At 42.5% G+C, this 18463-nt stretch overlaps 1 protein-coding gene across 1 annotated transcript; it reads left to right on the plus strand.

Moving 5' to 3' along the window:
• Positions 1–120: 120 nt before the first annotated feature.
• SAR1B (secretion associated Ras related GTPase 1B) lies at positions 121–16571 on the plus strand. Its single transcript, XM_084295362.1, has 7 exons — positions 121–305; positions 4772–4845; positions 9493–9612; positions 10385–10450; positions 11024–11127; positions 11608–11739; positions 12471–16571. The coding sequence occupies exons 2-7, from the start codon at positions 4788–4790 to the stop codon at positions 12585–12587; spliced, it is 597 nt and encodes a 198-aa protein (XP_084151488.1). The 5' UTR covers positions 121–305; positions 4772–4787; the 3' UTR covers positions 12588–16571.
• Positions 16572–18463: the final 1892 nt, after the last annotated feature.

The following is an 18463-nucleotide window of genomic DNA, read 5'->3' on the forward strand; positions in this document are numbered from 1 at the left end:
TGAACGATGAGCACCTCCTCTGCGCCCACAGCCAAACAGGATCATAGAATCACAGAAATGAGGCCCTACAACGTCGCGGGGGGGGGGCCGGGGAGGTCCCGGGGCTCGCTGCGGGGCCGGGCCGGGCGGAGCTCCGAGCCGTGCCGATCCCAACCGTGCTGATCCGATCCCAACCGTGCTGATCCCAGCCCAGCCGTGCCGATCCGAGCCGTGCCGGGCCCGGAAAGCACCAGGCGGGGGCGGAGCGGGGCGCAGCCGCGGGGTCCGTGTCGGTGCCGCCGGAGCGCCCGGAGCTGAGCTCGGCGGTGAGCGGGGCTGAGAGGGGGAGGGGGGGTGCCCGGTGCCCGGTGCCCGGTGCTCGGTGCTCGGTGCTCGGTGCTCGGTGCCCGGCTTGGCCTCGCCTCTGAGCCGCCGAGGCCGGGGCGTTGGGATGGGAACGGGGCCGGGGATGGCTGCGGCCTGCTCGGCGCTGCGGCCTCCCGGGGCTCCTCCCGGTGTCGGGGAGCCCCCGGGGGCTCGGGGCTCGGCCCCCGGTGGTGCTGGAGGAGGAGGACGAGGCCCCCCCGGGAAGGATCGGGGCTGGTTTGCCGAGCTGCGGGCGGGCAGCGGCTGGGAAGGCGAAAGGCGACGTGGACGGAGCTTTGTCAGGCAGCCAGAGCCCGGCCGGGGCGTTTGGGGCTCGTTTATGGCGGAATCTGCCTCGTAAATTTAGCGTTATCCGAAGGGAAATGAAAAAACGCGTTTGGGAATAGGATTTGGGGTAGTTTATGCACCCTCTGAAAGGGCCCATTGCTTCTCAGTGCTGGGGATCAAAGCTCCTCTAATGATACTCGTCACCCCTCACCTGCCTGACTGCACACATTTATTTTAATTTCTTCTTGTTTTTGCTCATTCTCTGGCGAGAAGCTCTACAGCCTCCTGATCTCTGGTTCGTAGAGATGCCAGCCCCTGTGCCTGTTGTCAGTCGCATTAATCTTTCAGGATTGCTTGGCAGTTTCTTTTGAGTCCTGGCTCACGTTTCACTTCGGTGGTGGTGATTTGGCACAGTGGGTTGTTGTGTCGTGCTCTGGCCGTCATGTGCCTCACAGCTTCCTGATGTAGTTGTTTGGCGGGTCGTGATGATCTGTCGAGATTCATGCTGAGCATTGCTTCTTCAAAAATAATATCCTCTAAGATGAAGATATATATCAAATATAATATATTCATGCTCCAATATGTTGTGTTTTTTGTTTGTTTGTTTTAAATAAGTATGGAAATTGCTGCAATAGGCCCTATTTTGAGACTGTGATCTGAGAACAACTTGTGTGAGCCAGACTGCAACTGAAACACTTCATCAGTTGCTCTTAGGACCTCATGTGCCTGCTGCAGTGCCGTCTTTACAGATAAACTGTTTGCTTTGCTGTTTCAAAACTTGAGATCAATGCTAAATTCAGAATAAATGATGCAATAGAACTAAGTATATGTCATACAGTATATAATCTTTCTGTTTTCAACCCAGTAAGTAACAGCGCTATGTGAACATCTCCCTGAAATCTCAAAGGTGACTTGCCAGCTGATTAAAATAGAAAAGCTACACCGCTAGCTCGTTCCCAAACTCTCTTCCTTTCCTCAGCTCTTAAAACACTGCATCAAAATGCACTCTCATGTCATATCGTAAACTCGATGGCAGACAGCAAGTATCACCTATTTCACCTAAGACAGCAAGCGGTCTTAGGTGAGATACACCCTTAACAGTGCACTTCAAGCACTTGTTTGCAAGTTTTTAGCAGAACCTGTTCTCAATTTTGCTGCAGCTCAGGGAGCATGGTTGGCTGCGGTTATGCTGGATGGAGGTTTCTTTTCTAGATTTTGGTGACAGCACCCACCCAGGCACAGTGCAGTGACTTCTAGTTATTGCAAGACAAGAGGTGTTGTACTTGGGTGTCGTTGGTTTCTACTTCCTAATTCTTCCATCAAGTGATTCAAAGGTGTCTTTACAAGCCTGATACCCTCTCTTATCTAAATCTTCACGGTCTTTGGAAGTAAGAACTATTTGAACTGATTCTGGAATGGAATAATGAACTTTTAGCCAGAAAAATTCAGATCCAGAGTAAGAAAACAATCCTTGCTTTTCATAATAATAATAATAAAAAAAGGTGTCTCGAGGTGCTTCCAAAACTGCTGGGTGGGAATTCTGCTCCCTGTGGTCAGCAGGTGGCCGCTAGGATGCAAACCAGTTTCATCAGTCTCCTGGCTGGCTGGCAGGGCTCTCCAGGAGCCACAAGGCATGCTTTGCTTATGAAATAACGCTAACCAGGGTTGGTAGACACATTTTGAAGTGATAGCTATTAGCTGTTGATGCTGGGAAGTTACTTTCCTGTTTCTGAGAAGACACGAGAAGGTAAGTTGGCGATGCCTGTAAAAATAGCTGGTATCAGCAGGTTGCCACGTGTCTGTCACAATTTCTCATTAAAAGTCTGTGTCAGCTCGCAGCTGGCTATTTGTGAGGGAACCCTTGAGATACCCTTAAAATAGTTCGTGGTTTTTGTCTCCATCGTGCCTTGGGAGCAGTGATTGCCAGAGTTTTCGGTGTTCTGCTTTCTTGGTGGCTTTAGCAGGGGTCGGACAGCTTGTGTCTGTCTGCTCTGCCTGGCTCCTCACAGCGCCGAGGCTTGGAGCTGTCAGCGGGCTCTGGGCATCGGTGTGCTGCCGGCTGGCTTGGTGGCCCTTTGCTCGGGCACTGCCGTGAACTGGGCAGTTATTTTTACCGTGTGATAAGAGCAGATTTAATATCTCTGTGCAAATATTGCTAGTGTGCCTTTACCATTCGCCGTCCATTTTTTTCCCATTTTCAAAGTAGCGTTTTCCTGCACGCGCTGCCAGCTGATACCACAGTTGGCTGTGGTGTGTTTGGACAGCCTTCCCTACGCCGCTTTTTCTGCCTGTAGGGGAATTTACGCCGTATTGCTGCCACTGCAGTTTGAATCTTGTCCCTTTAAGTGTTTTCAGCAGCACATGAAGACTTTTTTCTTCCATCCGTGAGGTTCGCAGGAGGAACAGGTTAACCCAACTAAACTCTGAAGTTATTCTCACCGTGGTAACACGAGCACTTCTCTTACATCACGCTGTTTGCACTGATTTGCAGGTTATTTGAGCAGATCATTTCTCTAAGCCCCACAGAGGCTTTTCTCGATTGGTGTTTTGTTCAAGCAATAAATAAATCTGCTGACGTGTACGTCCTGCCATGTTTGCTTATTCTTGACCTTTGCTTTTTAGACATGCAAGTGACAGTTTCAGTCATGACATTGTGTAACTGGGTGTTCATGCATGGACAAGCTTATTTGTTTTTTTATTCTTAAAAGTTGCAACTGTGACAGCTCAAAGTAACATAGGACATAGGCAAGGGTTTCAGGGTTAGTCCTGAAGAAACCAGGGGTTCCTAACACTTCGCTGTTGTCAATCAGGGAAGGCAAATATGGGCTGAACAGATTTTGCTCCAGTGCAAGCAAACATAATTAAATAATAATAATCTCTCCTCCTCTTTCCATATTATTGCTGTGACATACCTGTTGCTATGCAGCAGAAAACCTCAGTTCATTGCCTGAGTGTAACTGTTATAACAGATACATGGATTTTGGTCTGGTACTAACCTGTGTTTTGACTGCTTTGGGCTCTGCTCCAGGTCCGGAGCAGGCCTAAAGTTATCCTGGGAGGGCCCAGGACGTGACTGCAGCGTAGCAAAAATGCTGTGGGAGAGCCTGCACTGGCACAGGATGCCTCTGCAAGCTGCCCCTAGCAGCCCAGGCATCGTCTCAAAAACTTGGACTCCGACTTCCCCGGGCGTTAGCAGGAATTTATTCATCTAGCAGGAATTAGCTGGCTGGATGCTTCTGAGGAAGTTGCCCTTTAGTCTTTCGAAAGATTTTTTTTACGCTGAGTGCTAATTCCGTATGTCAAGCTGGTGCTTTCAGTGTGACTAACCTTACATTAGATAATGAGGAAATTAAGATGAAAGTTAAGAAATTAATTGTTCGTGGCTGCACAGTTAACCTAGTGACAGCATCGTTCTTGCACCTCAAGGCATTGCTTCTGAAAGGGTGGACTTGGCAGTGTCGGGTTGAAGGCTGGACTTGATGACCTTAAGGATCTTTTCCAACCTAAATGATTCTGTGAAATCCTGGTTGTTCCCATCTGGGCTGCCTTTATGCTCCAAATGCTCAAAATTTGAGAAAATTCCCTCGGCTGCTGCCATTGTGGCCGCCTGCTGGAGGTCCTGTACCCCGGGAGGGCTCCATCCCTTCGGGGACAGGAACAGCAGGCCTGTTTTTTTGTGTGTGATCCCATCCTGTCCACTTGCTCACCCCCAGGGTCTGACAAAGTGCTGTTTTTACCACACCACAAGCAATGGGGGCTTGAGGAGTAGGGGGGCTTCATCCTGCTGCCGAGGGGCGTCTGCCCAGGGCTGGCTGTCCTCACCTCCCCCTTCCGCTCCTGAACCTAACCTGAAAGAATTCAGTGAGAAACACGGTGTTCCTCAGTCCTTACTGAAATGAGTTTTATGGTTAATCTTCAGATGGTGAAGCCTGTATGAGGCAGTACAGGCGGGGTTGTGGCCTTTACACGGCGGGCCTGGTGCTGAGCGGTCGCCGCCCGGTACAAGGCGCACAGACAGGCGATGTGCAGACAGCAGCGACTTCTGTGTCATAAAACTTCCCCAGCTTCAACTCGAGTAAACATCTTACAATGCTTAACGTGCTGTTCTAACGGAATTTAAATCTTCTTTTTATTTCAGACTATAAGACCCAGATATGTCCTTCATATTTGATTGGATTTACAGTGGTTTCAGTAGTGTATTACAGTTTTTAGGTAAGTTTTATTGTTTTTAATTATGCTATCTGTTAACCTCTGCTATACCAACTGGTTAAGTACATTCAGTAGCACTCAAAATTAAAAAAAAAAAAAAGTTCTACTTATCACTACTACTTCACTATCAATACTCAGCCCAGAGCAGAGCAGGCTGAGGGGAGGCCTCATGGCAGCCTGCAGCTCCCTCAGGAGGGGAGCAGAGGGGCAGGCGCTGAGCTCTGCTCTATGGGGACAGCGACAGGACCCGAGGGAACGGCATGGAGCTGGGACAGGGGAGGGTCAGGATGGGGGTTAGGGAAAGGTTCTGCACCCAGAGGTAGTCGGGCACTGGGACAGGCTTCTCAGGGCAGTGCTTATGGCACTGAGCCTGCCAGAGTTCAAGAAGCGTTTGGACAACGCTCTCAAACACATGGTCTGATTTTGGGGAGGTCCTGTGCAGAGCCAGGAGTTGGACTTGATCCTTGTGGGTCCCTTCCAACTCGGGATATGATTTTATAAGTATTGAGTATTTCTCTGATTATTTCCAGAGTGTGGTCTTCTCTCAATCTTACATTATTCCTTTAACCTCTTGAAAAATTGGATTTTCTTTCATGAACATAATAGATTTGATTTTTTTTTTAATTGCACCACATTTAATCTGGCATCATTCGAGAATTCAAATATGAGCAACCATCTACAAAAAGTAATGCCAGATATTGAAGTCCTTGCTCATGTCCAGCAGTGCTTTATGGTGTGACTAATATCACTGAAATCAGCGTGAACCCCACTGACCTCTGATGAAGAACCTTAGGAAAGTGTTCCCTGGCCAAAAGCATCTGCAATCTATGTTGATCCAAGGTGAAATATTAGCTTGTGCAAAACAGGAGAAAAAAAAAAAAAGGAGGAAAGAGAATGTTAGGATACTAAAAAGAGGAAGAGAAGTTACAGATAACATAGCTAAAAAAGACATTTTACAGGTTCCGGGGATTCTACTGCAGTAAATAAAAAGCATTTGAGATTAATGGATCATGGCACTTGCCTTTTATCAGTTGGAAGTTTAAACTTTTTCACTGAATGTTAGACCCTTGGCCTAGTATTGAAATATTAGCCAGTGAAATTTTAACTAAGTTGACTAATCTCCCTTATCTCCTCTTACTTAGTCTAGCAGCGATTACTGCACGTTAGCTCACTTTCCTATATCTGCGCATACAAAGTCTAATTCTGGTGAAAGATACTGAAGCTTGTAGTAGAAAGGAGGATTGCTGTCCGTATGTCCCTTTAATTCTAGAAAAACAACAACAAAAAACCACACTTGTGCACATTTTATTCATTTGAAGAAGGCCGATGATAGCATTTGAATCCTTTTATTTATACTCTGGTTTTAATGTAGCTAATAGATGAAGTATCACTGCTTGTTCATCTTGCATTTGTATGAAAGACACTCAGAAAGTATAAAAAGTTTCAGAGAAAGTGGGAGCATTTGTTTTGGGAGCAAAATTTCCCCAGATGTCCAGTCTGTGAGTAGCAGCAGCGCTATTGTATTAATATAGTTTACTAGTGTTTCATTTAACTTGCAAGGTAAGTGTGAACTAGAGTTTCTCCTGTAACCTAAGTTTTAAAATATGAAAATGTTTGTCCACTTCTCTCTCTGTAAACATCAATACTTTCTCCTCGACCCTGTTGTGTAATAGGTGGTGTAATTTGGGCATATGAGAAGGTGAGTTTGGGAAGTAAGAGTTGTATTTGTAAAAAGATCTGTGAACACACTCTACACTACTTACAAAAAGGTTATTAATGAAATAAGTAGAGGAATATGAAAGAGTATTCTTTCCTGCAGGTTATAAAACATGCCCTGGTGGAATGCGATTCCAGAGATTAGCTTAAAGGTAGGGGGAAAGGTGAGCAAACAGCAGCAGTGTAAAGGTCAGGCAGATAGAGGCACATGTGACTGTGCAGCACTGCGGCATCCAGGGGGTGGCCAAGAAACCCCCTGTGTAATGTCATTTAAAATCTCACAAAAGAAAAGAGCTATGAGGATAAGAGTTGGTAAGAGGTCACCACCAGTTTAACCCTCACCAGGCATGGGCTGGGAAGGATCTCTCTCTCATCAGAAGCCTTCCTCGTTAGACTAAGTCCCGTATGTGTACCCATAAACTGGTATCACAAATAATACAGAAACTTGACAGCACTTTGGGCTCATCAGCAGTTCAGATGTGTCTGCCAAATGGGAAAGGCTGTGTGCTCACGGGGGGATGCAGTGGAGCAGAGACCCTAGGGTGCCCTGTGCCTCAGGCTGGAAGGGAAACAAATAAAAGCTCCAGAAATGACGTGGCTGGGTCATTCTGCTCATCACGTACAGTCCAAGGGACTGCTGTTAGTGTGACCTTGGAATGGCTCCAGGCCTCTTGTTCCTGTGGCACTTGGCACAGCACATCTTGGCAGTAGGCAGCATTTTGGTACCTAGTTTGCAGATCAGGAAGGTTAGTTGTTCTTTGGGGAGAACGCGTGGTCAAGGGAAGTGACTGCAACAATGGGACAGTCGAACCTTAATGGTAACATATACTTCAAGAAGTATTTCTGTGTCATCGAGGTGGTTGTAAAATAAACCTTTCTTCAGTATTTTACAAAGTACCACAATACTGTGATATAATCTAGTAAAAGATCCTGGTGACTTAAAACTCCCACATTACAATACTTGGCTGCATTTTGCATTTCTTTTTAAATGGGGAGAAAAGAAAATGCTGTTAGGAATGTAGCCCATTTTTGTTTTTAAAGAACTGTTAATTTCAGCATATATATTTTTTCCCTCCGTTCTTCAGCACTCTTGAGGATGGCAGGGTCAATAGCGGTTCCTAAGGAAACGTGTGTGTGTGTAGCATCCAGGACACAGTTCTTTAAAAACAAATAAGGCAAAGTGCAAAAGGTGCAAAGCTAGGAGATTCTTACTTCAATAGTTTTTCAGTACAGGATGTGTTTTTTAAAATAAAATTATCTTTAGAATATTTTACTTTGAACGTTGATCAGTGTGAAGCAGTGAAAAATAATTCTGGCATAGGATATGGTCTTGGCAAGTCTGAGGGAATTGTCCTTTGACAATCTCAAACTTCAGGAAATGCGGTGCTAATAGTGCTAATATTTTACATGTCTTCTGCTTCACAACATTGGATGTATTTATTGGGGTTAGAACTAGAGAAATAAAGGGGAAAAGGCATTTTTATAAAGACAACAGTGAAAGTAACATTTCTTGTTCCTGTTATTATGGCATTATCACAAGACAGCAAATGTGTCAAAATGGCACTGATCATAGAATCATAGAATCATAGAATATCCTGAGTTGGAAGGGACCCTTAAGGATCATCAAGTCCAACTCTTGACACCGCACAGGTCTACCCAAAAGTTCAGACCATGTGACTAAGTGCACAGTCCAATCTCTTCTTAAATTCAGCCAGGCTCGGTGCAGTGACCACTTCCCTGGGGAGCCTGTTCCAGTGTGCAACCACCCTCTCTGTGAAGAACCCCCTCCTGACGTCCAGCCTAAATTTCCCCTGCCTCAGCTTAACCCCGTTCCCGCGGGTCCTGTCACTGGTGTTAATGGAGAAAAGGTCTCCTGCCTCTCGACACCCCCTTACGAGGAAGTTGTAGACTGTGATGAGGTCTCCCCTCAGCCTCCTCTTCTCCAGGCTGAACAGGCCCAGTGACCTCAGCTGCTCCTGATGATGCCATTCAGGTCATAACCACACAATTTAGCTGGGGACCTGGATGAATATTACTTCTGTCAAAATAATATGTGAGCCAAAACAGAACAATTCATATATATGCTAATTATAGCTGTTGCCATTGAAGCTAGGTTCTCTATAAAATACCTACTGAGGTCTGAAGTTTCTTTTTGTTTCAAACATATTTTTGTTTGTCATAACTGGAGGGAGATGAACAAAACACTCTCTTTTCCATGTCTGGGGTTGATAATGTTTTATAATCTGTTGTTAGCACTGTACCTCTGTATGTCCCAGGCAATCCCGCTGTCTGTGAGTGAAATTGTTGATTTGCTAGGGCAGAGTGGGCTACCCCAGCAAGGTTTAATCCTGTTTGACTTTGCCCAGATAACATAAATGCATTGATGATATTACTGACACGTTTACATCAGTCATCTGCCTGCCCCCCAAAATGCCACTCAACATGATATAAGCTGCATGGAGCAAGCATAGCTGTGATAAGCACATGAGCAAGTGTGAATGTGGCTTGTACAAGTAGGAGAGCACTGATAAAGGTCATTGATAAAGCGCACTGTGGAGCTTGGCAGGTCTGTATTTCATACTGTGACCGTAAAACTTTGCTCCTGGGAGCAAAATCATTGCTAGCATTAGAAATAATGTGACTGCATATGTCTGCTTTAATTAGCAATCACACTCCCTTTTGCTGCTGACTGTCAGAGCTGTGCCAGCAGAAACCTGTAGGATAAGCATGTAGGAAGGTGTATTGGTCTTGCTGATTAGCAGACCCCACAGGATCTGAAAGAGGCTTATGCTTCAGAATGCTCAAGTATGCCATTGTCACTCTTAAATGTTCATATTTTTTATGTGTGTGATGTGGGTTCCTGTTGGACGATGTTGTTATGGTAATATCTTTGCTGATTTAACTGGCTATTCAGTAGATTATTCTTTGTTTCAGGACTGTACAAGAAATCAGGCAAACTAGTTTTTCTTGGATTGGACAATGCTGGAAAAACTACGCTGCTGCACATGCTCAAAGATGACAGACTGGGACAGCACGTCCCCACACTACACCCCAGTAAGTTAACACTCCTACTTCCCTAGCCAGGATGTATTCACAGTATTGCAAGGAAAGCAGTACTTGATTATACATCATAAGTAACTGGGGAGAAACAAAGGAATTTTTGGGATCACAATCTGTAGGTAATTCGAGTAATACTCAAAAAATTCTTTTAGGATAGTTCAATGTGATTTATTTAGAATTAAGGGGCCAGTTAGAAGCAGGGTAATGGAGCTGAGAGTCTAAATTACAGAAGCTGTGGGAAATTGGGGCTTGCATTTATGTATGCTATTTTGATTTTCGTTGCTTAGAGGTTTCTGTGTGATTGTTATTGTGGTAGCCTTGCAGGAGAAAAGGTTTAGTGCAGGTTAAAAATGTGGACTGGTGAAGTCTAAGAAGGAGGTAAGCAATTAAGCAAGGACACAAAGAGGAGAAACCTTCAACGGTATTGTACATGAAATTCCATCTTTGTGGCAAACCAGAGCCACCTACTGTTTTTGTAATATGTAGGGATAAGTAATGTGTGGGCGTTCCCTGCTATTCTCTTAACATTGCAGATATTCTATATGTCTCGTAATGGTTAATCATATTTATTTTGTTACACAAGTATTATTGAGAGAAAATGTATTGTGCTGATTTGTTTCTTGAATAACAAAATACTGAAAACAATCAAGAGAAAGTAAAATCCATACCCTCGCTTAGACTATTCCGTTTAGCGGAATATCGTATAATATGTATATAATGCTGTATAATCTTCACATGCAGAGAACATAATTCTGTGTATTTTTAGCTTCAGAGGAGCTGACAATTGCTGGCATGACTTTCACTACCTTTGATCTGGGTGGACATGCTCAAGGTAAGAGAATATGTTGACTCATTTAACTGCGGTGAATTAAGTTAGAGTTGTTTACAGTCAGTTTGTCTCAGATCAGGAATACAACCATGCTGCAGAGATCAGCTTCCCACACTCTCCTTGATAGTGTTAAAAACATTCACTGCTCTGTTGCCTGTCTCCATCACATACTGCACTCCCAAATACAATTTGGCAAGAGCTGCACTAGAGCAAAATTTCTTGACTGATAACGTGTGTTTTGAGGAGGATTAGGTAGTTCTTGTTTCACTGCTTCAGATTGCTTATACTTACATTTAACCTTTATGCTTCAAACTTGTGTTTCTTGACGTAGGTCTTGGGGAAACACAAAAAGGTTGAGTACATCAGTGTGCATGTGGGATAGAGGGGTGATAACACTAGAGGCAATGATACTTTTGCTCCATTACCGCAAGCTTTGTAAAACATAAAATTGCATCCTGAAGGCTGGCAGTATAAGCTAAGACTTTGAAAAAAAAAAGTTGCTTCCTAATTACTGATGTACATTGCTCTAAATTTTAGGATAATTTCCATTGTTTTTCATTCATATCTTCCCTGTAGCTCGCAGAGTGTGGAAAAACTACCTGCCAGCTATTAATGGCATTGTCTTCTTGGTGGACTGTGCAGATCATGAAAGACTGCTTGAATCAAAAGAAGAACTTGACGTAAGTTTAAATATGTTTTTGAAAGTCTGAACTTTAACTTCTGAAAAATCAGATCAATATCCAGCAGAGCTGTCTTGCCACCTGGTCATGAGTGCTTGTAATATCACCTTCTGCATTGTCATTCCTAGCTAGTTGTATTCTGGTTCTGTCGCCCTCTTCTTACTACTCATTACTGTATGCATTGAAGGTAGGTGAACATGTTATTTTGCCAATACATCGGTTGAATGAATATTGCTCTAATTGTGGTATTTTCCATTCTGTGAGTGAGTAATTTCATTTCTTTTATCCCAAGCATATTAAACAACTCCCATCAATTAATTTTGATGCACCAGTGAATTTTGCTACCCTTACTTCTTAAAAGGCCAAGCTTCACCAAATGATTTAATGCCACTACGTTGTTAACTTTTTATCTTAATGTGAAGCCCTGAATCAAAATATATCTTGAAATAATCTCTTCCCCCTTTCTCCTTCCCTTTGTAGTCACTAATGACAGATGAAACTATTGCTAATGTGCCTATCCTAATCCTTGGTAATAAGATTGACAGACCTGAAGCCATCAGTGAAGAGAGGTTACGAGAGACGTTTGGTCTGTATGGCCAGACAACAGGAAAGGTAATACTTTTTTTTCTTTTTCTTTGTTAGGGATCTTGTGTTGGCTTTATATATCTGTGTTGGTTCCAGTCCACTTCAGCTGCACAAAACAAAAGTTTTTTTCGTTTATTACATACTTAGTACATTATAGACTTACATGGAATGAATGCTGAAGTCTCTGTTTTGTGCATGTGTGTGTTAGATACACCTCTACTGCAACTTCTATAGACTGTCAACAGTTACTATAGATTCTTTTTTTTTTCATCTTGCCCTGTTTTTTACAACACTGCACATGGTCTATGATGTATGAATCCTGTTGTGAATCTCCAGTTGAGCAATAGCTTTGTCACACTGTGATGCTCTTGGCAAGCAAGCAGCTCGCACTCTGACTGCGGTCAGTCCTGATTTGTAGCAAATGCTCTCTTTATCATGTTGGAAAGCTATTAAAAACAGAGCAGGGAACTGCTTCTGAAAACTGAGTATAAGCTCTCTGTGCACATGCTTGCTCTTGTACTCAGGTTCATGTACTTTATGCTCTCCAAACGTGGCTGCACATGTAAAGATGCTCAGTGTATTTCCTCAGTGACTCTAGTCCTAGCAAGGTGTGCAAACGTTTTAGAATAGTTTATTTTCTAAAATTCTAGTTCCCAACGTGAATTAAGTAATGGAATTCCATAGAAACTAATGTTGATGCAGAGTAGGCATCTTCTTGTAAAGATACCATAATTTGGAATATTTTTGTCTCTTTGCAGGGCAGTATACCATTGAAAGAATTGAACGCAAGGCCACTAGAAGTGTTCATGTGCAGCGTGTTAAAGAGACAAGGCTACGGAGAAGGATTCCGTTGGATGGCACAGTACATTGATTAACGCCAAAATCACACTAGTACTTTCTGTCCCATGTCTAAATATTAAGTCTGCTCCTTCTTTGATCACTCAGTGTACGTAACTTGAATTCATTTGACTGTTTAGTTATATAAGCCTACATTTTTACATAATTATACCACCTATGCTAAATTGTAAGTGTGAGGATTGAAAAATTATTTCAAGCAAGTTTGTAAGTTTAAGTACCACAACTTTTTAGCTTTCTAATCCCATACAACATTCTTTTGCAACTTTTAATTTAACAAATCTCCAGCACCATTTTTGGACAGAGAAACTTTCCAGTACAGTATGTTTGAATGCACTTTTTAACAGCTAAGAACTACAGACATGTGAAAAATATTTAATGCTTATCATGTTAAATTTTTTTATGTACTTTTTTGAAACTGGTTTTATAACTTTAGAGTATATAACCATCTTTCAACAAATAATAAATAATTAGCTGATGGATAATTGCATGATGCCTTACAGTTTTCAATAATATACTTTCTTATGCAACGTCATGCAATAAATTTAAATCCAGTTTTTGGCGACTTTAATGGAAAATGTTTCATTTTAATGTGTCTTAACTAGTGAGGCTGTCTAATGATCTGAATATGGGGGATATTTTCCTGAAACACAGAAGGCCACAAAGTAGTTTCATTGTGTGTTAAGGAGTAAGATGTTTCCTTCAGACTACCAAATTGCATTTATTTTAGGATCTTGCATTACTGGAAGAAAACTCTAATCCGATGCCCTTATAACTACCACCTTTAAAAAATACAAAATCTGTGTCAATGCAAATCATGAATTAATGTCAAAAGTGGTCTTACTTTACTGGTACCTTGAATTAAACCCATGAAGTGACAAAAAATACAAATTTTACTGAAGAAATTAAGAAAGATACTGCACTAAATTATTCTGTTCTCAATTTAATTAGATTTGGATTCTGCCAGAAGATTTATCAGTGAAATTGCCAGGAAAAAAAAAATTGTCATTGTTGCTTGTGAAAATTTATCAGCCCACACCCAGTTGGACAATTCTATTTTTGGTGTTTTGATTTGGATTAAGGTGGATTGTTTTCTACAGTTTTGCCCCGAATCCTAGTCAATATAGCAGTTGTTGGATGCCCAAGTGGCTTGTTTCTGGGGTAAAACTTCATTATCTTCAGTGCTTGTTTCCAGACTTCTGACTGTTTTTTTCCCCATCTCCGGGTGCATTAGCTCCCTGAGGAGAGGACAGGTTATTTTCTAGGAAGGAGTGGTGAAACATGTATCCATCAGCTTCTTGTTGACACTAGCTGACATTGCCATGGAACTGTTATTTGTGTTTCTGTGTGCAGCAGGATGTGTTCCTCTGTGATGTAGCTAATGAAGGTAGGGTTTCAGCCTGGGAATCGTTGTTTCGCTGTGGTGGGTTTGACTTTCACCCTGTAGTGCATTTCACCCTTGTGAAACTAAGAACTGCTACAAATGTTCCTACTGAATCCCAGGACTGGGACTACTTTTACTCACAATTGTAGGTCTTTAAAATACTCTAGGCCCTGTGTTTCCAATATCCGTAGCAGCAAAGGTATTTGTCTGCCTTGATTTCATAAAGAATTTTCTCTCTTGAGCTACTGGGCTTGTCTCTTGGATTTAAAGCCTATAGGCTTTTAAAAACATAGATATTTGGACCTTTTCAAAGCCTATGGTATAAAAGAGATGTACTTTTTGCCCAGATCTGGACTTGTATGATTGAATATCGATGATCAGTTCCCCACAGTCCTACATTATGCTTCTGGATAAGATCATTAATTCAGAACCTAACTAATGTAGATTACAGCTGACATTTGTTACAGCAGTCTTACAAAAGTATTAAGCCTAGCTTGTTCATGGTGAAGTTCAGAAGTGAGGATATCTGATAGCTTTTCCAAGAGACCGATGTGAAAGAATTCTGCATTTAAACTCTGCTGCAGAGTAGTGCCTCTGTATTGCTTAAGACAAAACTGTAGATCAGAAGCAGCCTCTTACCAGTGTGGACAGCATGCGAGTTGTTGCTACCTACAGCAGTTAGACCTGGGGACATGCCTTTTTTTCCCCCTCGCTAGATTTTTCTGATAACAGGTACAAGGCAACAGCTAAATCAGTAGATGGTGTAAATATTAAAAATACTTTTTGCAGTCATACAGTGATATTGATATGGGAGACTTGGGACTGTGCTGCCTGTGCTGATGGAAATGAAGCTGGAAGTGGAGATGTTCTGCTGCCCTGCTCCTCGCTTGGGGTGGGGAGTGCCTGCAGACCACTTCCCTAGGCTGAGCCATTCCGTGGGCATTGGAAGAGACTGGGGTCCTCTTCAGCTGCTGTTCAACCAACTGTGAATAATGTGAGCAGTAAGGAAAGGGATGATAGTCTTAAAGTGTTAAAAAAGAACAGAGGTATACTGCTTTAAAAGTGTGTATTAAGGGTAATTCTTAGTGTTATGGAACTACTCAGATTTCATGTTTCATACTGTGAGATGCTAGTTTAAATGTGGTTGTAATAAGGGCATGAAGAAATTGGACCTTTTGTTTTTCTGTCTTGGTATTGTAATGGTTCCCATTGTGGGAACAGCTGAACAACACTCGGTTAAATACACAAATAATCTCACTGTTCATTCAGTAGAGGAAATATTTCTTCTGTAGTTTACATTCTGCTGTGCACATGAATGTGAATGGGTGTCGTGTGTCTTTGTGTGAAGACTTTATTAATAGAAAAATATACTGGTGAGAGTTTTTCTGGTGGCTTTCATCCCCACCACCTCTACATCTCCCCGTTACACTTATTTCTAGAGGTTACTTATTCCTATGATTGCGACCAGTCTTATTTATAAAAAAAAAAAAGGGAGGGGGAGGGGGCAACGTTCACATCTGGGTCTGACTCCTATGAATTTTTTTTGCACTCTTGACTATGCAGACTTCAATTAAACATCACTTTAAAGAATGTGGAAAAGAAAACTCATTAATAAAGACGTTATTTATGAAGTGTCTCAAATTTGTTTTTACATCACCACTTCAAGAAACATGAATGCAGATTTCTAAGATACTAATGACTAGTACTGACAAAACGGCCCGTATTTCACTGCAGTGACCCCATGCAGTAGCATCTGTGAGTTGAATAAGATTTATTTTGCTTGGATTTAATTAAACTTTGCCTTTAGTATGTACTGTTTATCTGAGAGGCATTGCTATATTTCAGTCTCGGTTTAATAAATTTTTAGAAACAATTATTGGCATTGGAAATGCGAAGGATCTTTGAGTTTTCTTATTCGTCCTCTTGCCAGACCAAGATGATTTCATGAAGCGTGTTATCTCATGCTGTATTCAGTGTTCAGGTACTGTCATATGATGTGCCAAAGATGACCTGTGGCATTCACTGGAATATAATACCTGCATGTATGTGCGCTTTATTGTATTTTACTAATTGGAATTGAACATCAAATAGAGCATTTGGCATCTGCTTATTTATAACTAAAGTCATCGCAGAAAAATGATGTTGTTGTTGTCTAGTCCCAGTGAATTCACAGGTCTACTTTAAGTAGAATTGGTCTCTCTTGTTCTCTCTTGTTTGTACTGTCAGCATATTTGGTTGTTACCAACCAAAGTCCAATATTTCTTTCGACTACAACATGCTCGGAGTTAGTGTAAATAATGTAATCAATAGTTATGGACTTAAAAGCCGTATTTAAAACAGCCTAATCCACTGGCTGTCAGTGGGGACGTGTCATTTATTTGCACTTAGATAAACCACTTTTGCACTAGTATTTCAGTGTGGAACTAAACATTTTCTGTTTTGAAATGTGAGTGCTCTAAATGTTTAAAAGCATAATTTATATAATAAACTGCAGAAGAAAAGCTAAAGAAGAAAGTGGTCTTCAACATGTTCTTAATGTGGTGTTTATTGTTATTATGTTATCACATGCCATGCTTGAAATGTAAGTATCAGGAATAGAAAATAAAATTCTGAGTTGGAATTTTAAGAAAAAGAGTTTTAAACAAGTAGTTCTTGACAAATTACATTAATCATAACCAGGAAGAAGTGCTCTGACACAGTGCACGTTCTAGTGCTGCGTTTGGGTTTCTTCAGCTGGGTGTCATAACCATTCAGCCTCTTCTTTGCTAGGATTTCTGTTTGGGTGTGCATGGAATCAAGTCCTCAACTCAGAAAACAGCATAAAAGGATGAGGATTCCTTTCTTGCAGTTTTAAAATGAAATAGAAGGATCCAATTTTATGGGCAAATGGTATCTGCTTTAGAATTCAGCAGACCTCTAGGATTTGCACTGTTGGTGGGACAGTATTGAGTGGGGATTGCCCCTGAGCTTAGGTGCTTATTACGCTGTTTGCTTACATGCCTCTCATGTTTGACACAGCCCATGGGAGAGCATATTGTGTTCTGTCACAGAGAACTATTCTCCAGTCCTAAGTGTGTGTTCTCCTTAGTTTACATTTTCCAAATTATTTCATACTTGCCTGCTTCTGAGCTAGAATTAGAAAATTGTGGTGATGAGCAGTTATGGTAAAATAATGACAAAAATGTGTCCCTTGCTTTTCTTATGACCCCATTTCTTATGGCAGATGTGCCATCTGAGTAAGAAATTTGTAACGTTTTACACCCTTTGATGCATTTTTCATTCCAGGATCTCAAAACTTTCTACGTGCTAATGCTGCCTCACCATTCAGGTGATGCAGAGAGCTCTTGTCCTTGTTTAACCTGTGAAGAGAATCAGGTCCAGAGGGATTAATTCACACTTGGTCACGGTCTGCATAGAGAGCCCTCAGCCACCACCACCAGCAACCTGCAATGGAGCGATGCCTCAGCTAGTCCACACACCGTTTGTCCGAGAGAGAAGACAAAATACTTGATTCATGCTTGATCTTAGCAGTTTAACTGTGCTTGAGTGCCCAAATGTAGTCCTGCTAACCACGGGTGTGCTGTGACAGGCTGCTGGTCAGGGAAGGAATCAGGCTGGCGCTTGAACTACTACATCCCAGCAGGGAAGCTGAGCTATTGAGGGGAACCTCATCTTAGCACACCAAGAGGATCTGAAGCCGTTCAGATTTTGTAACGTGGGGGGGCTCTGAACAAAGGGAGTCAAAGGCTGACCCGGGCTGCCCGTGGGGTTGTGTGAGGATCTCAAAAAAAACACTCGGCAAAGCTCCACCCTGGCAACTAGTGGCTGGGGACAGCTGTGCGATGAAGGAAGGGAAAAATTAGCTGGGTTGAAAGATGTCCTCTGGTTGGTGAGGAAAGAGGGGAAACAATTCTCTGGAGCGGGATTCCTGATGCTGCTCTGCCACAGCTTGTTTGTGGGCTGGTCCCAGGGCTCTATTTGGAAACGCTGGTGCTTATGAAAGCAAGGGGAGAAATCAGCGACTGGTGGGAGCTGTGTTTCCAATCAGCCCATGCATGCTGGCGGTAATGCTGGGGTTTCTCAGGATTATTTCTGAAATCCTTCCGGTATCCTGCAATTCAGCTTAGAGACCATACAGGGTTTTGCAGAATAACTTCAAGTTGCTGATCCCTGGTGGGAGCATTCCCCAAGGACCGGGCTGGGGGCACTTGCTTCGTGCACATGACTTCTGACCAGAGATAAGCAAAAGCGGCAAAATTTAGGACCAGATTGTAAGCTCTCTCGTGGCTGTTGGCATCCAGAGCTGGATTCTGAGTTCAGCCGAGATTGTTGGTTGCAGCCCAATGCCTGAACGCCATTTTCTCACTGCTTTCCTAGAGCAGGATCTTGGTTTAGGTTCAACTAAATTGGAACAGTAAAAGGCTCCTGCATGTGCCAAGTAACTCTTCTATTCCTTGCTCTGTGTGTAGTATACAGAGATACAAAATATGTAAATATATGTGTGTACATATA

The sequence above is a fragment of the Netta rufina genome (genome assembly GCF_964035555.1).
Source record: "Netta rufina genome assembly, chromosome: 14".
NCBI lineage: Eukaryota > Metazoa > Chordata > Aves > Anseriformes > Anatidae > Netta > Netta rufina.